The following is a 25523-nucleotide window of genomic DNA, read 5'->3' on the forward strand; positions in this document are numbered from 1 at the left end:
TGCGCTGTAATGTACCTGTGACTGTCAGCGGCCTGCGCTGTAATGTACCTGTGACCGTCAGCGGCCTGCGCTGTAATGTACCTGTGACTGTCAGCGGCCTGCGCTGTACATGTGACCGTCAGCGGCCTGCGCTGTAATGTACCTGTGACCCTCAGCGGCCTGCGCTGTAATGTACCTGTGACCGTCAGCAGCCTGCGCTGTAATGCACCTGTGACCGTCAGCAGCCTGCGCTGTAATGCACCTGTGACCGTCAGCGGCCTGCGCTGTAATGTACCTGTGACCGTCAGCAGCCTGCGCTGTAATGCACCTGTGACTGTCAGCAGCCTGCGCTGTAATGCACCTGTGACTGTCAGCGGCCTGCGCTGTAATGTACATGTGACTGTCAGCGGCCTGCGCTGTAATGCACCTGTGACCGTCAGCGGCCTGCGCTGTAATGTACATGTGACCGTCAGCGGCCTGTGCTGTAATGTACATGTGACCGTCAGCGGCCTGTGCTGTAATGTACCTGTGACCGTCAGCAGCCTGCGCTGTAATGTACCTGTGACCGTCAGCGGCCTGCGCTGTACATGTGACCGTCAGCGGCCTGTGCTGTAATGTACCTATGACCGTCAGCAGCCTGCGCTGTAATGTACCTGTGACCGTCAGCGGCCTGTGCTGTAATGTACCTGTGACCGTCAGCGGCCTGTGCTGTAATGTACCTGTGACCGTCAGCGGCCTGCGCTGTAATGTACCTGTGACCGTCAGCGGCCTGCGCTGTAATGTACCTGTGACCGTCAGCGGCCTGCGCTGTAATGTACATGTGACCGTCAGCGGCCTGTGCTGTAATGTACCTGTGACCGTCAGCGGCCTGCGCTGTAATGTACCTGTGACCGTCAGTGGCCTGTGCTGTAATGTACCTGTGACTGTCAGCGGCCTGCGCTGTACATGTGACCGTCAGCGGCCTGCGCTGTAATGTACCTGTGACCGTCAGCAGCCTGCGCTGTAATGTACCTGTGACCGTCAGCAGCCTGCGCTGTAATGCACCTGTGACCGTCAGCGGCCTGCGCTGTAATGTACATGTGACTGTCAGCGGCCTGCGCTGTACATGTGACCGTCAGCGGCCTGTGCTGTAATGTACATGTGACCGTCAGCGGCCTGTGCTGTAATGTACCTGTGACCGTCAGCAGCCTGCGCTGTAATGTACCTGTGACCGTCAGCGGCCTGCGCTGTACATGTGACCGTCAGCGGCCTGTGCTGTAATGTACCTATGACCGTCAGCAGCCTGCGCTGTAATGTACCTGTGACCGTCAGCGGCCTGTGCTGTAATGTACCTGTGACCGTCAGCGGCCTGTGCTGTAATGTACCTGTGACCGTCAGCGGCCTGTGCTGTAATGTACCTGTGACCGTCAGCGGCCTGCGCTGTAATGTACCTGTGACCGTCATCGGCCTGTGCTGTAATGCACCTGTGACCGTCAGCGGCCTGCGCTGTAATGCACCTGTGACCGTCAGCGGCCTGTGCTGTAATTTACCTGTGACCGTCAGCGACCTGCGCTGTACATGTGACCGTCAGCGGCCTGCGCTGTAATATACCTGTGACTGTCAGCGGCCTGTGCTGTAATTTACCTGTGACCGTCAGTGGCCTGCGCTGTACATGTGACCGTCATCGGCCTGCGCAGTAATGTACCTGTGACTGTCATCAGCCTGCGCTGTAATGTACCTGTGACCGTCAGCGGCCTGCGCTGTAATGTACCTGTGACCGTCAACGGCCTGCGCTGTAATGTACCTGTGACCGTCAGCGGCCTGCGCTGTAATGTACCTGTGACCGTCAGCGGCCTGCGCTGTAATGTACCTTTGACCGTCAGCGGCCTGCGCTGTAATGTACCTGTGACCGTCAGCGGCCTGCGCTGTAATGTACCTGTGACCGTCTGCAGCCTGCGCTGTAATGTACCTGTGACCGTCAGCGGCCTGCGCTGTAATATACCTGTGACTGTCAGCGGCCTGCGCTGTACATGTGACCGTCAGCGGCCTGCGCTGTAATGTACCTTTGACCATCAGCGGCCTACGCTGTACTATACATGTGACCGTCAGCGGCCTGAGCTGTAATGCACCTGTGACCGTCAGCGGCCTGCGCTGTAATGCACCTGTGACCGTCAGCAGCCTGCGCTGTAATGTACCTGTAACCGTCAGCGGCCTGTGCTGTAATTTACCTGTGACCGTCAGCGACCTGCGCTGTACATGTGACCGTCAGCGGCCTGCGCTTTAATGTACCTGTGACCGTCAGCGGCCTGCGCTGTAATGTACCTGTGACCGTCAGCGGCTTGCGCTGTAATGTACCTGTGACCATCAGCGGCCTGCGCTGTAATGTACCTGTGACTGTCAGCGGCCTGCGCTGTACCTGTGACCGTCAGCGGCCTGCGCTGTACATGTGACCGTCAGCAGCCTGCGCTGTAATGTACCTGTGACCGTCAGCAGCCTGCGCTGTAATGTACCTGTGACCGTCAGCGGCCTGCGCTGTAATGTACCTGTGACCGTCAGCAGCCTGCGCTGTAATGTACCTGTGACCGTCAGCGGCCTGCGCTGTAATGTACCTGTGACTGTCAGCGGCCTGCGCTGTACATGTGAACGTCAGCGGCCTGTGCTGTAATGTACATGTGACCGTCAGCGGCCTGTGCTGTAATGTACCTATGACTGTCAGCAGCCTGCGCTGTAATGTACCTGTGACCGTCAGCGGCCTGTGCTGTAATGTACCTGTGACCGTCAGCGGCCTGTGCTGTAATGTACCTGTGACCGTCAGCGGCCTGTGCTGTAATGTACCTGTGACCGTCAGCGGCCTGTGCTGTAATGTACCTGTGACCGTCAGCGGCCTGCGCTGTAATGTACCTGTGACCGTCATCGGCCTGCGCTGTAATGCACCTGTGACCGTCAGCGGCCTGCGCTGTAATGCACCTGTGACCGCCAGCAGCCTGCGCTGTAATGTACCTGTGACCGTCAGCGGCCTGTGCTGTAATTTACCTGTGACCGTCAGCGACCTGCGCTGTACATGTGACCGTCAGCGGCCTGCGCTTTAATGTACCTGTGACCGTCAGCAGCCTGCGCTGTAATATACCTGTGACTGTCAGCGGCCTGTGCTGTAATTTACCTGTGACCGTCAGTGGCCTGCGCTGTACATATGACCGTCAGCGGCCTGCGCTGTAATGTACCTGTGACCGTCAGCGGCCTGAGCTGTAATATACCTGTGACTGTCAGCGGCCTGTGCTGTAATTTACCTGTGACCGTCAGTGGCCTGCGCTGTACATATGACCATCAGCGGCCTACGCTGTACTATACATGTGACCGTCAGCGGCCTGAGCTGTAATGCACCTGTGACCGTCAGCGGCCTGCGCTGTAATGCACCTGTGACCGTCAGCGGCCTGTGCTGTAATGTACCTGTGACCGTCAGCGGCCTGTGCTGTAATGTACCTGTGACCGTCAGCGGCCTGCGCTGTAATGTACCTGTGACCGTCAGCGGCCTGCGCTGTAATGTACCTGTGACCGTCATCGGCCTGCGCTGTAATGTACCTGTGACTGTCAGCGGCCTGCGCTGTACATGTGACCGTCAGCGGCCTGCGCTGTAATGTACCTGTGACTGTCAGCGGCCTGCGCTGTACATGTGACCGTCAGCGGCCTGCGCTGTAATGTACCTGTGACTGTCAGCGGCCTGCGCTGTACATGTGACCGTCAGCGGCCTGCGCTGTAATGTACCTGTGACCGTCAGCGGCCTGCGCTGTAATGTACCTGTGACCGTCAGCGGCCTGCGCTGTAATGTACCTGTGACCGTCAGCGGCCTGCGCTGTAATGTACCTGTGACCGTCAGCGGCCTGCGCTGTAATGTACCTGTGACCGTCAGCGGCCTGCGCTGTAATGTACCTGTGACCGTCAGCGGCCTGCGCTGTAATGTACCTGTGACCGTCAGCGGCCTGCGCTGTAATGTACCTGTGACCGTCAGCGGCCTGCGCTGTAATGTACCTGTGACCGTCAGCGGCCTGCGCTGTAATGTACCTGTGACCGTCAGCGGCCTGCGCTGTAATGTACCTGTGACCGTCAGCGGCCTGCGCTGTAATGTACCTGTGCCTGTCAGCGGCCTGCGCTGTAATGTACCTGTGACCGTCAGCGGCCTGCGCTGTAATGTACCTGTGACCGTCAGCGGCCTGCGCTGTAATGTACCTGTGACCGTCAGCGGCCTGCGCTGTAATGTACCTGTGACCGTCAGCGGCCTGCGCTGTAATGTACCTGTGACTGTCAGCGGCCTGCGCTGTACATGTGACCGTCAGCGGCCTGCGCTGTAATGTACCTTTGACCATCAGCGGCCTACGCTGTACTATACATGTGACCGTCAGCGGCCTGAGCTGTAATGCACCTGTGACCGTCAGCGGCCTGCGCTGTAATGTACCTGTGACCGTCAGCGGCCTGCGCTGTAATGTACCTGTGACTGTCAGCGGCCTGCGCTGTACATGTGACCGTCAGCGGCCTGCGCTGTAATGTACCTTTGACCATCAGCGGCCTACGCTGTACTATACATGTGACCGTCAGCGGCCTGAGCTGTAATGCACCTGTGACCGTCAGCGGCCTGCGCTGTAATGTACCTGTGACCGTCAGCGGCCTGCGCTGTAATGTACCTGTGACCGTCAGCGGCCTGCGCTGTAATGTACCTGTGACCGTCAGCGGCCTGCGCTGTAATGTACCTGTGACCGTCAGCGGCCTGCGCTGTAATGCACCTGTGACCGTCAGCGGCCTGCGCTGTAATGCACCTGTGACCGTCAGCAGCCTGCGCTATAATGTACCTGTGACCGTCAGCGGCCTGCACTGTAATGTACCTGTGACCGTCAGCGGCCTGCGCTGTACATGTGACCGTCAGCGGCCTGCGCTGTAATGTACCTGTGACCGTCAGCGGCCTGCGCTGTAATGTACCTGTGACCGTCAGCGGCCTACGCTGTACTATACATGTGACCGTCAGTGGCCTGCGCTGTAATGCACCTGTGACCGTCAGCAGCCTGCGCTATAATGTACCTGTGACCGTCAGCGGCCTGCGCTGTAATGTACCTGTGACCGTCAGCGGCCTGCGCTGTACATGTGACCGTCAGCAGCCTGCGCTATAATGTACCTGTGACCGTCAGCGGCCTGCGCTGTAATGTACCTGTGACCGTCAGCGGCCTGCGCTGTACATGTGACCGTCAGCAGCCTGTGCTGTAATGTACCTGTGACCGTCAGTGGCCTGCGCTGTAATGTACCTGTGACCGTCATCGGCCTGCGCTGTAATGTACCTGTGACCGTCAGCGGCCTACGCTGTACTATACATGTGACCGTCAGCGGCCTGCGCTGTAATGCACCTGTGACCGTCAGCAGCCTGCGCTATAATGTACCTGTGACCGTCAGCGGCCTGCGCTGTAATGTACCTGTGACCGTCAGTGGCCTGCGCTGTACATATGACCGTCAGCAGCCTGTGCTGTAATGTACCTGTGACCATCAGTGGCCTGCGCTGTAATGTACCTGTGACCGTCAACGGCCTACGCTGTACTATACATGTGACCGTCAGCGGCCTGTGCTGTAATGTACCTGTGGCCATCAGCGGCCTGTGCTGTAATGTACCTGTGACCGTCATCGGCCTGCGCTGTAATGTACCTGTGACCGTCAGCGGCCTACGCTGTACTATACATGTGACCGTCAGCGGCCTGCGCTGTAATGCACCTGTGACCGTCAGCAGCCTGCGCTATAATGTACCTGTGACCGTCAGCGGCCTGCGCTGTAATGTACCTGTGACCGTCAGTGGCCTGCGCTGTACATATGACCGTCAGCAGCCTGTGCTGTAATGTACCTGTGACCATCAGTGGCCTGCGCTGTAATGTACCTGTGACCGTCAGCGGCCTGCGCTGTAATGTACCTGTGACCGTCAGTGGCCTGCGCTGTACATATGACTGTCAGCAGCCTGTGCTGTAATGTACCTGTGACCATCAGTGGCCTGCGCTGTAATGTACCTGTGGCCATCAGCAGCCTGCGCTGTAATGTACCTGTGACCGTCAGCGGCCTGCGCTGTAATGTACCTGTGACCGTCAGTGGCCTGCGCTGTACATATGACCGTCAGCAGCCTGTGCTGTAATGTACCTGTGACCATCAGTGGCCTGCGCTGTAATGTACCTGTGGCCATCAGCAGCCTGCGCTGTAATGTACCTGTGACCGTCAGCGGCCTACGCTGTACTATACATGTGACCGTCAGCGGCCTACGCTGTACTATACATGTGACCGTCAGCGGCCTGTGCTGTAATGTACCTGTGGCCATCAGCGGCCTGTGCTGTAATGTACCTGTGGCCATCAGCGGCCTGTGCTGTAATGTACCTGTGACCGTCAGCGGCCTGCGCTGTAATGTACCTGTGACCGTCAGCGGCCTGCGCTGTAATGTACCTGTGACCGCCAGTGGCCTGCGCTGTACATATGACCGTCCGCAGCCTGTGCTGTAATGTACCTGTGACCATCAGTGGCCTGCGCTGTAATGTACCTGTGGCCATCAGCAGCCTGCGCTGTAATGTACCTGTGACCGTCAGCGGCCTACGCTGTACTATACATGTGACCGTCAGCGTCCTGTGCTGTAATGTACCTGTGGCCATCAGCGTCCTGTGCTGTAATGTACCTGTGGCCATCAGCGGCCTGTGCTGTAATGTACCTGTGACCGTCAGCGGCCTGTGCTGACCTGTACCTGTGACTAAATCCACAGTCCAGAGATATAGCAATCGCACAGCCGTTATCAGTTAGACCCTTCCTGCTTCAGGAAAAAATAACACACCGTATACAGCCTTTATGTCAAAGCAGAAAAAATGATCGCTATATGCGCTCCACCTGGGTGCTGCTTTTGAAAACCTTAAACGGTTTTGATTGGCAAGAGGGCTTCTCTCTAGCATCAATAGATGTGGAGAGCCTCTACACCCGTATCCCACAAGGTATGGGTATGGAGGCTATCCAGGATATCTTAAAAAGCACCCCCACAGATGATAATACCGTTTCTTTCATTAGTGAGGGCCTTATGTTCATTTTGAAAAATAACACCTTCAAATTCGACAATACCTGGTACAGACAGGTGGAGGGCACAGCCATGGGTACACCTGTCTCATGTACCCTGGCTAACCTCTTCCTGTCTGTATTTGAAGAAAGGTATATATACTCTTCAAAGAACCCATACCTGAAACACATAAAATTTTATGTCAGATTCGTGGATGACATGTTCATGGTGTGGGACGGCGACCAGTTTTCTTTCACGAAGTTCGTGGAATACCTGGGGCTGTCCAACACCATGAACATGCAGTTCACTCATCAATTTGGAGGCTCAGAATTTACATTCTTGGATGTAAATTTAAAAATAGTCGAGGGCAACCTATACACCGAAGTACATCGTAAATCTTCTTCCTGTAATTCTTTACTGCATTTCAACAGTGCCCATCCATCGTATGTGAAAAAAGCCCTACCTTACAGCCAATTCTTGCGAGTAAAGAGAATAAATAGTAGTGTCAAAGGCTTCCAGAGACAATCTCAGGAACTTTATGAGAGGTTCAGAAATAGAGGGTACCCTCACTCCGTTTTAAATCCAGCATTGGAACAAGCAAAGGGTGAACACGTTAATAGAATGAAAAAAGAACCAGAAAAAGAGAAAAAATTTGTTTTCTGTTTCAAATATGGGCCAATGGATGCACAAATTAGAACAGCAATCCGTAAAAACTGGCAAATTCTTTGCCAAGACCCCGTTTTAAAAGAAATGACAGAAAAAGGTCCCTTATTTGCCTGTCGTCGGAGTAAAAATATAGGGGATCTTATAGTCCGTAATCGGGTAACCTCTTCCCGCAATAATTGGCTACAAACTTCAGCCCCAAAAGGTAATTTTCGGTGCGGGCATTGCAACTATTGCAGCTATCATCTAACAGGCACTACATTAAAAATCGGCTCAATTACACACGTGGTACGTGATTTTATTTCATGCAGAACAACCCATGTAGTTTATATTCTATACTGCCCTTGCGGTTTTTTCGATATTGGAAAAACAATTCGCCCAATGTTTATACGCTTCAGAGAGCATCTAAATTCAATACGTACAAGAAAAGGGGTTCCCCCGCCTAATAAAACATATGAATGAACAGCATGGGGGTGATGCTCAAACACTTCAGTTTGCAGGAATAGAAAAAACTTTCCTGCCACAAGACGGAGGTAATTTAAATCGTATGTTGCTACGCAACGAAGCTAAATGGATTCTAAGAGCGAACGCGTCTGGACCAATAGGGTTCAATGAAAAAATAGACATGTCCGTTTTTCTGTAAAAAAGTCCTGCGTAAAAATAGAAATATAATTGTGATTCACTTCTTCTACAGTGATCCTGTTAACTATATGTTATTGTTTTTATCTTTTTTAAAAAATATTTCACTGTCTCACTTATTGTTCTCCGGATAGTGGCCATTTGTCCATTATGACGTAAGTGGAAGAGGGAGGGGTTCTTGGCTGCTGCAGCTGAAAAGCCTAACTCCCCTCCACTAGTCACTGGATCTGTTGAAGTGCTTGATAGCACGAAATGGCTGTCATCCGCCATGTGTTCACCACCCTCCCTGCACCGCATGATTGCATGTGAATAAATCGCTTTGGCTCAACACCGGTGAGTGCGCTGTCATTTTTCTTTATCTGGACACTTCTGTACCTGTGACTGTCAGCGGCCTGTACTGTACATGTGACCGTCAGCGGCCTGCGCTGTACTGTACATGTAACCGTTAGCTGCCTGTGCTGTAATGTACATGTGACCATCAGCGGACTGTGCTGTAATGTACCTGTGACTGTCTACTAGTGTGATAAGGGCATTACAGAAATAGGAAGATGCCAATACTAGCGCGATTCGGATGTTACAGGAATAGGAAGACGCCAATACTAGTGCGATACGGGCATTACAGGAATAGGAAGGCGCCTATAGTAGTGCGATACGGACATTACAGGAATAGGAAGATGCCTATACTAGTGTGATACGTGCATTACAGGAATAGGAAGAAGCCTATACTAGTGCGATACGGGCATTACAGGAATAGGAAGGCGCCTATACTAGTGCGATACGGGCATTACAGGAATAGGAAGGCGCCTATACTAGTGCGATACGGACATTACAGGAATAGGAAGATGCCTATAGTAGTGCGATACGGACATTACAGGAATAGGAAGATGCCTATACTAGTGTGATACGTGCATTACAGGAATAGGAAGACGCCTATACTAGTGCGATACGGGCATTACAGCAATAGGAAGGCGCCTATACTAGTGCGATACGGACATTACAGGAATAGGAAGATGCCTATAGTAGTGCGATATGGGCATTACAGGAATAGGAAGATGCCTATAGTAGTGCGATACGGACATTACAGGAATAGGAAGACGCCTATAGTAGTGCGATACGGACATTACAGGAATAGGAAGATGCCTATACTAGTGTGATACGTGCATTACAGGAAAAGGAAGACGCCTATACTAGTGCGATACGGGCATTACAGCAATAGGAAGGCGCCTATACTAGTGCGATACGGACATTACAGGAATAGGAAGATGCCTATAGTAGTGCGATATGGGCATTACAGGAATAGGAAGGCGCCTATAGTAGTGCGATATGGGCATTACAGGAATAGGAAGATGCCTATAGTAGTGCGATATGGGCATTACAGGAATAGGAAGATGCCTATACAAGTGCGATATGGACATTACAGGAATAGGAAGATGCCTATAGTAGTGCGATACAGACATTACAGGAATAGGAAGACGCCTATACTATTGATAGAATCTGCATAGGAAATAATGCTGCACTTTGCTTTAATTCTTATTTTTCACAGTGTATTTTACTCTGTCAGAGCAGTATTACTAGTATTAATGAATGTATTGCTTTGTGTTAATTACGTATTGCCTTTATGCATGTAATGCTAGGATTTCCACCACGCTGACCGGTACACATTTACCACAAAAAGGAATTTTTTTTGTTACCTGCCAAAATGTGGATTTTGACCACTAGCAGCGCGTTAACCCCGTATATGCACCTGATGAAAGTTGGTTAATACATCAATAATATATTGCATGTATGCTTCCCTTATTCTTCCGTGGACAGTGAGCGCCACTCCTTTATTCTGTCATTATATCCCAGTTGATCTATTACCACATCATATGCTCGGCCGGGAAAGAAGCGCTGCAGCAGTCACCAAACAGTAGTGGTGTATAATTGCGCCCTGCAATCACCTGAATGTGTATCCCAGTAATGGAAAGTGCCACCGTCCACTGAGACCTGTCCCTTACTAATCATGGGGGCAGGCCGTCACATACTGATGTAAAACATATTATGCTCAACATGATGCTGATACTTTTGTTTCTTTCCAGCTTTTTCCCAGTGACATATAAAATTTACAACAGCCGCGTGGATGGTGTTCTGCGGACGGGTGAACCCCATTACGGGGTCATTGGACTGGATAGAAGAGGATGAGAGTTATGACTATCACCAAGAGATTGCCCGGTTAGTGGGGTAGATAATGAAATACAACATGGCTACAAATGCATAGTTAGTACACCCAGACCTCAGCTATGCCATGGACACTGTCAGTCCAGGATCAGGGCGCACAGGCTCAGTAATAGGTCTATTTTCACCTTCTAGAGCTGGACAAGGGTAGGCTCATCTGGAGAGCCTGGGGGTCATTACACCCACTGGTGGGGACGCTCAGCCTCACACAGCATTACTGGCACCCCGAACCTTCCTGAGGGGCCCTAGGTGCATTGAAGAATGTCATGTAGACAAGACAAATGCTATTAATATTTATCTGATGCTCCAAATGCTTCATGCATCAGAACATACCCTTTGGATGTTGGCATTTTCTTTGAAGGATCAGCATTCCTTGCGGCGACAAGCAGGTGGCCAACAATAAGAGCATAACACTTATCCATCATAGTGTATTAGTATCAGGTCTCTTGGGTCCCCCTCAGGGACTCCTGCCGGTCATAGGAACAGGGGTACTGTCTCCCTTTCCTGAAGGGGGTGTGATGTTTGCACCACTCAGTCTTTGTTTCATCTATTGAATACGGCCGAAGCAATGGGTATGCATGGGTACCATAACCCCAAAAGGGAAATGGCAACTCCCAAATGAATAAATCCTACAAAATAGAGGAGCAGTGGGCCATCTATGGTATTTAACGCTAAGGTATCAGTCATAGTAGTTTGTTTAATAAGGTAACAATGTATTAATCAAAGGTAAAAAATCTAATTAATCAAATGCCAAACATGACACCATTGACAGTATCGTGAGAACACTGCTGCCCTCTTGTGGCTATACCATATTATTGTTCACTTCCATTTTTCTACATCAGGCTTTATTACTATTCCCTTTCCTATTAACCCCTTCCCAACCTGTGACACAGTGTATGCGTCATGAAAGTCGGTGCCAATCCGACCTGTGACGCATATGCTGTGTCACAGAATGATCGCGTCCCTGCAGATCGTGTGAAAGGGTTAACTCCAATTTCACCCGATCTGCAGGGACAGGGGGAGTGGTACTTCAGCCAGGGGGGGTGGCTTCACCCCCCCGTGGCTACGATCGCTCTGATTGGCTGTTGAAAGTGCAACAGCCAATCAGAGCAATTTGTAATATTTCACCTAAAAAACTGGTGAAATATTGCAATCCAGCCATGGCCGATGCTGCAATATCATCGGCCATGGCTGGAAATACTGGTCTGCCCCCCCCACCGCCCCCGATCTACTCCCCAGTCCTCCGTTCGGTGGTCCGGTCCCCTCCGTCCTCCTGTCTGCTCCCCCTTCCTCCTGTCTGCTCCCCCCGTTCTGCGATCCACCCCCCCGTCCTCCGATCCACCCCCCGTGCCCCGATCTCCCCCCCTTCATACTTACCGAGCTTCCCGGTGTCCATCCATCTTCTCCCTGGGCGCCGCCATCTTCCAAAATGGAGGGCGCATGCGCAGTGCGCCTGCCGAATCTGCCGGCCGGCAGATTTGTTCGATGTACATTTTGAGCACTGTGATAAAACCTATCACAGTGATCAAAATAAAAAAATAGTAAATGACCCCCCCCCCTTTATCACCCCCATAGGTAGGGACAACAATAAAATAAAGAAAATATTTTTTTTATATTTTTTCCCCCCACTAGAGTTAGGGTTAGAGTTAGGGTTAGAGTTAGGGTTAGAGTTAGGGTTAGAGTTAGGGTTAGAGTTAGGGTTAGAGTTAGGGTTAGAGTTAGGGTTAGGGTTAGGGTTAGGGTTAGAGTTAGGGTTAGAGTTAGGGTTAGAGTTAGGGTTAGAGTTAGGGTTAGAGTTAGGGTTAGAGTTAGGGTTAGAGTTAGGGTTAGAGTTAGGGTTAGGGTTAGGGTTAGGGTTAGGGTTAGGGTTAGGGTTAGAGTTAGGGTTAGAGTTAGGGTTAGAGTTAGGGTTAGAGTTAGGGTTAGAGTTAGGGTTAGAGTTAGGGTTAGAGTTAGGGTTAGAGTTAGGGTTAGAGTTAGGGTTAGGGTTAGGGTTAGGGTTAGAACTAGGGTTAGGGTTAGAACTAGGGTTAGGGTTAGAACTAGGGTTAGGGTATGTGCACACGTATTCTGGTCCTCTGCGGATTTTTCCGCAGCAGATTTGTTAAATCCGCAGTGCAAAACCGCTGCGGATTTATCGCGGATTCACCGTGGTTTTTCTGCGGATTTCACTGCGGTTTTACAACTGCGGTTTTCTATTGGAGCAGGTGTAAAACCGCTGCGGAATCCGCAGAAAGAAGTAACATGCTCCAGAATGTAAACCGCTGCGTTTCCGCGCATTTTTTCCCGCAGCATGAGCACAGCGTTTTTTGTTTCCCATAGGTTTACATTGAACTATAAACTCATGGGAAACTGCTGCGCACCCGCAGCTGCGGAAACACTGCAGATCCACAGCGTTTTCCGCAGCGTGTGCACATAGCCTTAGAATTAGGCTATGTGCACACGGTGCGGATTTGGCTGCGTATCCGCAGTGGATTGGCCGCTGTGGATTCGTAGCAGTGTTCCATCAGGTTTACAGTTCCATGTAAACCTATGGAAAACCAAATCCGCTGTGCCCATGGTGCGGAAAATACAGCGCGGGAACGCTGCGTTGTATTTTCCGCAGCATGTCAATTCTTTGTGCGGATTACGCAGCGTTTTACACCTGTTCCTCAATAGGAATCCGCAGGTGAAATCCGCACAAAAAACACTGGAAATCCGTAGTAAATCTGCAGGTAAAACGCATTGCCTTTTACCTGCGGATTTTTCAAAAATGGTGCGGAAAAATCTCACACGAATCCGCAACGTGGGCACATAGCCTTAGGGTTAGGGTTGGAATTAGAGTTAGGGTTGGAATTAAGGCTAGGGTTGGAAATAGGGTTAAGATTAGGCTTGTGGTTAGGGTTATGGTTATGGGTGTGTTGGGGTTAGGGTCGTGGTTAGGGTTATGATTAGGGTTAGGGGTGTGTTGGGGTTAGGGTTGTGGTTAGGGGTGTGTTGGGGTTAGGGTTGTGGTTAGGGTTATGGCTAGAGTTAGGATTAGGGTTAGGGGTGTGTTGGGGTTAGTGTTGGAGTTAGAATTGAGGGGTTTCCACTGTTTAGGCACATCAGGGGTCTCCAAACGCAACATGGCGCCACCATTGATTCCAGCCAATCTTGCGCTCAAAAAGTCAAATGGTGCTCCCTCCTTTCCGAGCCCCGACGTGCGCCCATACAGTGGTTTACCCCCACATATGGGGTACTTGCATACTCGGGACAAACTGGGCAACAATTATTGGTGTCCAATTTCTCCTGTTACCCTTGTAAAAATAAAAAATTGCTTGCTAAAACATCATATTTGAGGAAAGAAAAATTATTTTATATTTTCACGGCTCTGCGTTGTAAACTTCTGTGAAGCACTTGGGGGTTCAAAGTGCTCACCACATATCTAGATAAGTTCCTTTGGGGGTCTAGTTTCCAAAATGGGGTCACTTGTGGGGGGTTTCTACTGTTTAGGCACATCAGGGGCTCTGCAAACAACATGATGCCCGCAGACCATTCCATCAAAGTCTGCATTCCAAAACGTCACTACTTCCCTTCCGAGCCCCGACGTGTGCCAAAACAGTGGTTCCCCCCCATATATGGGGTATCAGCGTACTCAGGACAAACTGGACAACAACTTTTGGGGTCCAATTTCTCCTGTTACTCTTGTGAAAATAAAAAATTGCGGGCTAAAAAACAATTTTTGAGGAAAGAAAAAAGATTTTTTATTTTCACGGCTCTGCGTTATAAACTTATGTGAAGCACTTGGGGGTTTAAAGTGGTCACCGCACATCAAGATTAGTTCCATGGGAGATCTAGTTTCCAAAATGGGGTCACATGTGGGGGAGCTCCAATGTTTAGGCACACAGGGGCTCTCCAAACGCGACATGGTGTCCGCTAACAATTGGAGCTAATTTTTCATTCAAAAAGTCAAATGGCGCTCCTTCCCTTCTGAGCCCTGCCGTGTGCCCAAACAGTGGTTTACCCCCACATGTGAGGTATCAGTGTACTCAGGAGAAATTTCCCAATAAATTTTAGGATCCATTGTATCCTGCTGCCCATGTGGAAATGATCAAATTGAGGCTAAAATAAATTTTTTGTGAAAAAAAAAAAAAGTACTATTTAATTTTTACGGATCAATTTGTGAAGTACCTTGGGGTTCAAAGTGCTCAATATGCATCTAGATAAGTTCCTTGGGGGGTCTAGTTTCCAAAATGGTGTCACATGTGGGGGAGCTCCAATGTTTAGGCACACAGGGGCTCTCCAAACGCGACATGGTGTCCGCTAAAGATTGGAGCTAATTTTTCATTCAAAAAGTCAAATGGCGCTCCTTCCCTTCCGAGCCCTGCCGTGTGCCCAAACAGTGGTTTACCCCCACATGTGAGGTATCAGTGTACTCAGGAGAAATTTCCCAATAAATTTTAGGATCCATTGTATCCTGCTGCCCATGTGGAAATGATCAAATTGAGGCTAAAATAAATTTTTTGTGAAAAAAAAAAAAGTACTATTTAATTTTTACGGATCAATTTGTGAAGTACCTTGGGGTTCAAAGTGCTCAATATGCATCTAGATAAGTTCCTTGGGGGGTCTAGTTTCCAAAATGGTGTCACATGTGGGGGAGCTCCAATGTTTAGGCACACAGGGGCTCTCCAAACGTGACATGGTGTCCGCTAACGATTGGAGCTAATTTTTCATTCAAAAGTCAAATGGAGCTCCTTCCCTTTCGAGCACTGCCGTGTGCCCAAACAGTGGTTTGTAACCACATATGAGGTATCGGTGTACTCAGGAGAAATTGCCCAACACATTTTAGGATCCATTTCATCCTGTTGCCCATGTGGAAATGAACAAATTGAGGCTAAAAGAAATTTTTTGTGAAAAAAAAGTACTTTTTCATTTTTACGGATCAATTTGTGAAGCACTTGGGGGTTCAAAGTGCTCACTATGCATCTAGATAAGTTTCTTGGGGGGTCTAGTTTCCAAAATGGGGTCACTTGTGGGGGAGCTCAAATATGTAGGCACACAGGAGCTCTCCAAACGCGATTGGAGCCAATTTTTCATTGAAAAAGTCAAATGGCGCTCTTTCCCTTCCGAGCCCTGTCGTGTGCCCAATCAGTGATTCCCCCCACATATAGGGTATCAGCGTACTCAGGACAAATTGTACAATAACTTTTGGTGTCCAGTTTCTCTTTTTACCCTTGGGAAAATAAAAAAATTGTTGCTAAAAGATCATTTTTGTAACTAAAAAGTTAAATGTTCATTTTTTCCTTCCATGTTGCTTCTGCTGCTGTGAAGCACCTGAAGGGTTAATAAACTTCTTCAATGTGGTTTTGAGTACCTAGAGGGGTGCAGTTTTTAGAATGGTGTCACTTTTGGGTATTTTCAGCCATATAGACCCCTCAAACTGACTTCAAATGTGAGGTGGTCCCTAAAAAAAATGGTTTTGTAAATTTTTTTGTAAAAATGAGAAATCGCTGGTCAAATTTTATCCCTTATAACTTCCTAGCAAAAAAAAATTTGTTTCCAAAATTGTGCTGATGTAAAGTAGACATGTGGGTAATGTTATTTATTAACTGTTTTGTGTCACATAACTCTCTCGTTTAACAGAATAAAAATTCAAAATTTGAAAATTGCGAAATTTTCAAAATTTTCGCCAAATTTCCATTTTTTTCACAAATAAACGCAAAAATTATCGACCTAAATTTACCACTAACATGAAGCCCAATATGTCACGAAAAAACAATCTCAAAACCGCTAGGATCCGTTGAAGCGTTCCTGAGTTATTACCTCATAAAGGGACACTGGTCAGAATTGCAAAAAAACGGCCAGGTCATTAAGGTCAAAATAGGCTGGGTCATGAAGGGGTTAATATGGTGTGATTACTAATTATCCTTACATGTTTTGACCTTTACATATTATTACCTGTGATGATGTCGTTATTGTGTCCTCGCCATTGATCTACTAATCTGTTTGTAAATTGTGTTATGTTTGGTATTTGATTAATTACATTTTTTACCTTTTGATTAATAAAATGTAATCCTTTTTAAACACACTACTATGACTGATACCTTAGTGTTATATACCTTTGGGGCTCACTGCTCCACTATTTTGTTCGATTTGTTTCATCTATTGTAGTCATGATGTGATGATCATCTATGTGACAGCTGCAGCCAATCACTGGTCTCAGGGGTCTTGTGCCATACAGGCCAGTATCACCACTGGAGCTAGGGGTCTGCTGCAGCGATATATACATGTACGCCATGTCATAATTGCAGGAAAAGTAAAGAAAGACTGTTGGTCACCACCGGACATCGCTGCTGGAGTAGCAGAGAATTTAAGAAGTGATTAATCTGTTTTTTTAATTTTTAATGGCATATTTTCATGTTTCAAAGTTATCTGCTATCCCTGTAATGGGATAACTTTCCAATTGTTGGGTCTCTGACCTGGCCCCCACTGATCCTGAAAACTGGAGCTCTGATGAGCCCTCTGTGAATGGAGCATTGTTCGATTGGGCACATTACCACTCCATTCACTTTTCATGAGAGCGCCGGAGATTGCAGAGTGCAGCGCTCAAATGATATGCACTAGAGATGAGCGAATATTTCATTGTTCAGTTTGGATTATGATCGCTAAATTTGCAATATTCGCCTATTTATTTGTTGAATATTCGCCGAACATAACCGAACTCCATTCACGTCAACGGGAGGCAAAAACAAAACGTCTTAAATTGCAATAGAGTAGAACTAGTATAATTGGGACCGACACCTCTTCCACTACAGCCAACCCAGCAGATGGAGACTAATGGGCAAGGTTGTGGAACTAGTTGACCTACCAAATCCCAACTCGGAGAAGTGGCAAGAGGCAAAAACTGCTACCCAAGGAAGGACAAGGAGGTGGCACCAGGTGCTACTCCATGGCTGACCTGCAGAAGGTGGCATCTGACCTCCTACTACGGGTAAGCTGCTACGGCCCAAAGGAGGGATGAAGAATGCAGGCAGGCACTGTAGGTGTTCTGGAACTGCGGGTGCAGATGGGACCGGCTGAGGAACAGAAAAACACTGGCCGGTGCGGGCTGGACCGAGTGTTAGACAGATGGGCATTGACAACAATGTAGCTCAGGCACCTCCATATTGCAGGAGAAACCTTAAATAGAAGATCTCGCTTAGCTTCAGGCTGGGAATACCTTAGGCTGATGCAGGCGGTCCCTTTAAGAGGGAGGGAGCATGCGTGAGCACACCCTAATCATAGTGCCCGGTCCTAGAACTGAACCTTGGTGGACACCGACACATAGGGGGCAAGATAAGGAGGTGGTGTGTGAGTGGGAGACACTGAACGTCCTGTCTGTTAGGTACGAGTAGATCCAACAAAGGGCCAAGTCTGTAATGTCAACAGATCAGAAAGTCTGTAGTAAGAGGGAATGGTCCACTGTCTCAAAGGTAGATGCAAGAAGGACAAACTCGCGTTGCTTTCTTTTGGCGGTTAGTAGGTCGTTGGTGACTTCAGTCAAGGCAGTTTCAGTGTATTGGTGAGGTGTGAAGCCAGATTGTAAGTGGTCAAAGAGGGAGCAGGAGAAAAGGTGGGAGGACAGTTCAAAATGGACGTCTTGTTCCATTAGTTTGGAGGCATAGGGGAGAAGTGATATGGGGCGATAGCTAGATACAGAGTATAGGTCAAGGGAGGGCTTTTTGAGAATGGGTGTAATCGAGGTATGTTTCAATCAGGAGGGAAGACACCAGTTGTTAGTGACAGGTTGAAGAGGTGGGTTATGCTTGTGATGAAGACTGTGGTATGGTTTGGAATGAGGTGGGACGTTATTGTGTCAAGTTCACAGGTGGTGAGGCAAAGTCTTCAACTGAGATGAGCGGAGAGAGGGGGAGCTGGTTGACGCAGGAAAGAATTGAAAGTACTGAACACACACGTGGTCAAAATTGTTGGTATCCCTCGTTTAATGACAGAAAAACCCACAATGGTCACAGAAATAACTTGAATCTGACAAAAGTAATAATAAATAAAAAATCTATGAAAATGAACAAATGAAACTCAGACATTGTTTTTTAACCATGCTTCCACAGAATTAAAAAAAATAAATAAAACTCCTGAAATAGGCCTGGACAGAAATGATGGTACCCTTAACTTAATATTTTGTTGCACAACCCTTTGAGGCAATCACTGCAATCAAACGATTCCTGTAACTGTCAATGAGACTTCTGCACCTCTCGACAGGTATTTTGGCCCACTCCTCAAGAGCAAACTGCTCCAGTTGTCTCGTGTTTGAAGGTTACCTTTTCCAGACGGCATGTTTCAGCTCTTTCCAAACATGCTCAATAGGATTTAGGTCAGGGCTCATAGAAGGCCACTTCAGAATAGTCCAGTGTTTTCCTCTTAGCCATTATTGGGTGTTTTTAGCTGTGTGTTTTGGGTCATTATCCTGTTGCAAGACCCATGACCTTCGACTGAGACCAAGTTTTCTGACACTGGGCAGCACATTCCTCCCTAGAATCCCTTGATAATCTTGAGATTTCATTGTATCCTGCACAGATTCTAGATGCCCTGTGCCAGATGCAGCAAAGCAGCCCCAGAACATAACAGAGCCTCCTCCATGTTTCACAGTAGGGACAGTGTTCTTTTCTTGATATGCTTAATTTTTCCATTTGTGAACATAGAGCTGATGTGCCTTGCCAAAAAGTTCAATTGTTGTCTCATCTGTCCATAGGACATTCTCCCAGAAGGTTTGTGGCTTGTCAACTTGTAGTTTGGCAAATTACAGTCTGGCTTTTTTATGATTTTTTTTTTCAACAAAGGTGTCCTCCTTGGTCGTCTTCCTTGAAGTCTACTTTGGTTCATACAACGACTGATGGTGCGATCTGACACTGATGTTCCTTGAGCTTGAAGTTCACCTTTAATCTGTTTAGAAGTTTTTCTGGGCTCTTTGTTACCATTCGTATTATTCATCTTTGATTTGTCATCAATTTTCACATCCAGGGAGGTTGGCTACAGTCCTATAGATCTTAAATTTCTGAATAATATGTGCAACTGTAGTCACAGGACCATCAAGCTGCTTGAAGATGGTCTTATAACTTTTACCTTTAACATGTTTGTCTATAATTTTCTTTCTAATCTCCTGAGACAACTCTTTCCTTTGCTTCCTCTGGTCAATGTTGAGTGTGATACACACCATGTCACCAAACAGCACAGTGAGTATCTGTAGCCCTATATACAGGCCCACTCACTGTTTCCAAGATTTTAACACCTGTGATGCTAGATAGTGGACACGCCTTGATTTAACATGTCCCTTTTGTCACATTATTTTCAGGGGTACCATCATTTCTGTCCAGACCTATTTCATGAGTTTTGTTTTTTTTAAATTCTGTGGAAGCATGGTTGAAAAGCAATGTCTGACTTTCATTTGTTGATTTTCATAGATCTTATATTTATTATTACTTTTGTCAGATTCAAGTTTTTTTCTGTGACCATTGTGGGTTTTTCTATCTTTAAACGAAGGGTACCAACAATTTTGACCACGTGTAGCTGTTAAGGGTTGTGAAACGGGTATGATAGGAAGGATCAGAAGTCGGTTTGTTTTGCTGCAGTGAGCAATTGCTCAGCATTTTTACAACTTCTGTTACTGGACGGGCTACTCCCCTCTCTTTCTTTGGCAATAGTACACTTTGTAGATGAGGACCAGAAAAGAACATGTGCTCCAGTAGATGGCAAGCGTTGCTTCAAGTGGCCTCTGCTTCTCTTGCTCCATCTTAACATCACACACAGTACAGTCCTCAGTGGTGGCACCCCAATTACTCTTGTTTTCCCCCATATCACAACTCTCCAAGTGCCCAACTGACTGTTGGGAACCACAGATGGCTGAGTCTGCAGATCTCTTCACACATTGTATGCCATGGGCATCAGAAATGTACTTTAAAGATTCACAGAGTCAATGCACCAATCGCCAATTTTTTTCTCAGTTTGATTCATGGCCGGACGAAGTCGGGTCCGAGCATAATCCAAACCCTCGTCAACAGACGTTAACCCCGTTGGGTGAAGGTGATCCGTTCTTGACGAGACTCAGATACTTGAGGCGCCAGCGTACTGTACTGTGCTGTCAAGGCAGGAAGAGGAGAAGGGTGACTCTCAGGGCGAGGAGTGGGAGAACAGAGAGGATGATGATGAGGTAGTTGATCACACTTGGTGTAAACCCAGAGGCATGCAGCTGAGTAACTCCGCAGAGGAGGAAGATGAGGAAGTTATGTAGACACAGAGTTATGCAACCACGACAACCAATGCATCCTGATCCCCAACCCTGGCAGTGGAAAGAAGCATTCGCGGTTCTGCAGTTCCTTATCTTGGGTCTTATTTTCAGACCGGCAAAAATAAAAAAATCACGTTATCTGTCAATTTTTTAAAAAAAGACCTAGCGTACAGTAAAAATAAATGAAATAATTTCATTACTACATGCATAAATTGGCACATGCGCGAGCAACATGCGTTAATCTGGGAATGTCACTGTACTAAAATGCAGACTAGCGGGCCTCGGCAATCACCATCTACCCCATCACCCGCATCTTCTGATCCCTCCTCCTTCATCCTGGCAAGTGCTGTCACACAGGTCTGCGGCCGAAGAACCTCCACTTTGTTTGCCCTCTACAGTTGGGTTGACTGAAAGCCTGTCAGCTGATACGTAATTGGACATGCCTGCTGTTTTTGACTGATCTTGCATACCAAGCATACCCCATCTTTCTCAATCCACCGTAACATCCCCACCTGCACCTCTCTCACAGTCCAGCAGCTTGTATTCTTCCTACTCCACCCTGTGTCAGCACAGCAGTAAACCCTCGTTTGTGCAGTTGTGCTCACATAAGAGTCTTTCCTCCTACACACGGCAAAGCTAAGAGCTTAAACTTCACCATCTTCAATCTACTAAGAATAATAATCTTTATTTATATATCATAAACACATTCTGCATAGCTTTACAAGTCAGCAGTTCATATAAAATCGTCAAAAGTTACAAAGTTTAACCCCTTCACGACCTCCGCCGTACTATTACGGCGGAGGTCGGATCTCCTGCTTTGATGTGGGCTCCGGTGCTGAGCCCACCTCAAAGCCGGGACATGTCAGCTGTTTTGAACAGCTGACATGTGCCCGCAATAGTGGCGGGTGAAATCGCGATTCACCCGCCGCTATTAACTAGTTAAATGCCGCTGTCAAACGCTGACAGCAGCATTAAACCGGCGCTTCCGGCCATCGGGCCGGAAATGAGCGCATCGCCGACCCCCGTCACATGATCGGGTAGGGCATCGGCATAGTAACTAGAGGTCTCCTTGAGACCTCTATGGTTGCTGATGCCGGCTTGCTGTGAGTGCCACCCTGTGGTCGGCGCTCATAGCAAGCCTGTAAATCAGCTACATAGGAGTGATCTGATGATCGCTGCTATGTAGCAGAGCCGATCGAGTTGCGCCAGCTTCTAGCCTCCCATGGAGGCTATTGAAGCATGGCAAAATTAAAAAGAAAGAAAAGTTGAAAAAAAATCTAAAAGTTTAAATCACCCCCCTTTCGCCCCATTCAAAATAAAACAATAAAAAAAATGAAACCTACACATATTTGGTATCGCCACGTTCAGAATCGCCCGATCTATCAATAAAAAAAAAGGATTAACCTGATTGCTAAACAGTGTAGCGAAAAAAAAATTTTAAACTCCAGAATAGTTTTTTTGGTCGCCGCGACATTGCATTAAAATGCAATAACGGGTGATCAAAAGAACTTATCTGCACAAAAATGGTATAATTAAAAATGTCAGCTCGGCACGCAAAAAATAAGCCCTCACCTGACCCCAGATCATGAAAAATGGAGACGCCATCCAGGAAACCGGGATCTTAACCCCTTCCCGACCCATGACGCCACGTAAGCGTCATGAAAGTCGGTGCCAATCCGACCCATGACGCCTATGTGGCGTCATGGAATGATCGCGTCCCTGCAGATTGGGTGAAAGGGTTAACTCCAATTTCACCCGATCTGCAGGGACAGGGGGAGTGGTACTTCAGCCCAGGGGGGGTGGCTTTGCCCCCACGTGGCTACGATCGCTCTGATTGGCTGTTGAAAGTGCAACAGCCAATCAGAGCAATTTGCAATATTTCACCTATGAAAATGGTGAAATATTGCAATCCAGCCATGGCCAATGCTGCAATATCATCGGCCATGGCTGGAAATCCAGATCTGCCCCCCCCCCCACAGCCACCGATCTCCTCCCCAGTCCTCCGTTCTGTCCCGTACTCCCCTCCGTCCGCCTGTCCGCTCCCCCCGTGCTCCGATCCACCCCCCCCCCCCATACTTACCGATCCTCCCGGAGTCCGTCCGTCTTCTCCCTGGGCGCCGCCATCTTCCAAAATGGCGGGCGCATGCGCAGTGCGCCCACCGAATCTGCCGGCCGGCAGATTCGTTCCATGTACATTTTGATCACTGTGATAAAACCTATCACAGTGATCAAAATAAAAAAAATAGTAAATGAACCCCCCTCTTTATCACCCCCATAGGTAGGGACAATAATAAAATAAAGAAAATATTTTTTTTTTCCGGTAGGGGTAGGGGTAGGGGTAGGGTTAGGGGTAGGGTTAGAACTAGGGTTAGAACTAGGGTTAGCGTTAGAATTAGGCTATGTGCACACGGTGCGGATTTGGCTGCGGATCCGCAGCGGATTGGCTGCTGCGGATTCGTAGCAGTGTTCCATCAGGTTTACAGTACCATGTAAACCTATGGAAAACCAAATCCGCTGTGCCGAAGGTGCGGAAAATACCGCGCGGAAATGCTGCGTTGTATTTTCCGCAGCATGTCAATTCTTTGTGCGGATTTCGCAGCGTTTTACACCTGTTCCTAAATAGGAATCCGCAGGTGAAATCCGCATAAAAAACACTGGAAATCCGCGGTAAATCCGTAGGTAAAACGCAGTGCCTTTTACCTGCGGATTTTTCAAAAATGGTGCGGAAAAATCTCACACGAATCCGCAACGTGGGCACATAGCCTTAGGGTTGGAATTAGAGTTAGGGTTGGAATTAAAGCTAGGGTTGGAAATAGGGTTAAGAATAGGCTTGTGGTTAGGGTTATGGTTAGGGTTAGGGGTGTGTTGGGGTTAAAGTTGTGGTTAGGGTTGGGGTTAGGGTTAGGGTTGGGATTAGGGTTAGGGTTACATAGTTACATAGTTATTAAGGTTGAAGGAAGACTTTAAGTCCATCTAGTTCAACCCATAGCCTAGCATGCCCTAACATGTTGATCCAGGGGAAGGCAAAAAAAACCCATGTGGTGAGAGTAAGCTCCATCATGGGGAAAAAAATTCCTTCCCGACCCCACATACGGCAATCAGACTAGTTCCCTGGATCAACGCCTTATCAAGGAATCTAATATATATACCCTGTAATATTATACTTTTCCAGAAAGGTTTCCAGTCCCCTCTTAAATTGAAGCAATGAGTCACTCATTACAACATCATACGGCAGAGAGTTCCATAGTCTCACTGCTCTTACAGTAAAGAATCCGCGTCTGTTATTATGCTTAAACCTTTTTTCCTCCAGACGTAGAGGATGCCCCCTTGTCCCTGTCACCGGTCTATGATTAAAAAGATCATCAGAAAGGTCTTTGTACTGTCCCCTCATATATTTATACATTAACATAAGATCACCCCTTAGTCTTCGTTTTTCCAAACTAAATAGCCCCAAGTGTAATAATCTATCTTGGTATTGCAGACCCCCCAGTCCTCTAACCACCTTGGTCGCTCTTCTCTGCACCCGCTCCAGTTCAGCTATGTCTTTCTTATACACCGGAGACCAGAACTGTGCACAGTATTCTAAGTGTGGTCGCAGGGTTGGGGTTAGGGTTGTGGTTAGGGGTGTGTTGGGGTTAGGGTTGAGTTAGAATTGAGGGGTTTCCACTGTTTAGGCACATCAGGGGTCTCCAAACGCAACATGGCGCCACCATTGATTCCAGCCAATCTTGCGTTCAAAAAGTCAAATGGTGCTCCCTCCCTTCCGAGCCCCGACGTGCGCCCAAACAGTGGTTTACCCCCACATATGGGGTACTTGCATACTCAGGACAAACTGGGCAACAATTATTGGGGTCCAATTTTTCCTGTTACCCTTGCGAAAATAAAAAATTGCTTGCTGAAACATAATTTTAGAGGAATGAAAAATTATTTTTTATTTTCACGGCTCTGCGTTATAAACTTCTGTGAAGCACTTGGGGGTTCAAAGTGCTCACCGCATATCTAGATAAGTTCCTTGGGGGGGTCTAGTTTCCAAAATGGGGTCACTTGTGGGGAGGTTTCTACTGTTTAGGCACATCAGGGGCTCTGCAAATGCAACGTGACACCCGCAGACCATTCCATCAAAATCTGCATTTCAAAACGTCACTGCTTCCCTTCCCAGCCCCGATGTGTGCCCAAACAGTGGTTTACCCCCACATATGGGGTACCAGCGTACTCGGGACAAACTGGACAACAACTATTGGGGTCCAATTTCTCCTGTTACCCTTGGGAAAATAAAAAAATTGTTTGCTAAAAAAATCATTTTTGAGAAGAGAATAATTATTTTTTATTTTCATGGCTCTGCGTTATAAACTTCTGTGAAGCACTTGGGGGTTCAAAGTGCTCACCACACATCTAGATTAGTTCCTTGGGAGGTCTAGTTTCCAAAATGGGGTCACTTGTGGGGGAGCTCCAATGTTTAGGCACACAGGGGCTCTCCAAACGCGACATGGTGTCCGCTAATGATTGGAGCTAATTTTCCATTCAAAAAGCCAAATGGCGTGCCTTCCCTTCCGAGCCCTGCCGCGCGCCCAAACAGTGGTTTACCCCCACATATGGGGTATCATCGTACTCAGGACAAACTGGACAACAACATTTGGGGTCCAATTTCTCCTGTTACCCTTGGGAAAATAAAAAATTCCGGGCTAAAAATCATTTTTGAGGAAAGAAAAATTATTTTTTATTTTCACGGCTCTGCGGTATAAACTTCTGTGAAGCACC

General features: G+C 48.0%; 1 protein-coding gene across 3 annotated transcripts in view; it reads left to right on the plus strand.

The window, feature by feature from the left end:
* The window catches only part of PRMT7 (protein arginine methyltransferase 7), a 155849-nt gene that overhangs the window by 20623 nt on the left and 109703 nt on the right, over positions 1 to 25523 (plus strand). For 2 of the 3 annotated variants that reach the window (XM_077288150.1, XM_077288147.1), the window contains exon 2: positions 10387 to 10519. In XM_077288150.1, the coding sequence (XP_077144265.1) occupies positions 10428 to 10519 (92 nt within the window). In that variant the 5' untranslated portion in view covers positions 10387 to 10427. Of the gene's footprint in view, positions 1 to 8445; positions 8642 to 10386; positions 10520 to 25523 lie in introns of those variants that run through there. The other variant, XM_077288149.1, reaches the window with a different exon arrangement.

This window comes from Ranitomeya variabilis, chromosome 2 (assembly GCF_051348905.1).
Source record: "Ranitomeya variabilis isolate aRanVar5 chromosome 2, aRanVar5.hap1, whole genome shotgun sequence".
Lineage (NCBI taxonomy): Eukaryota > Metazoa > Chordata > Amphibia > Anura > Dendrobatidae > Ranitomeya > Ranitomeya variabilis.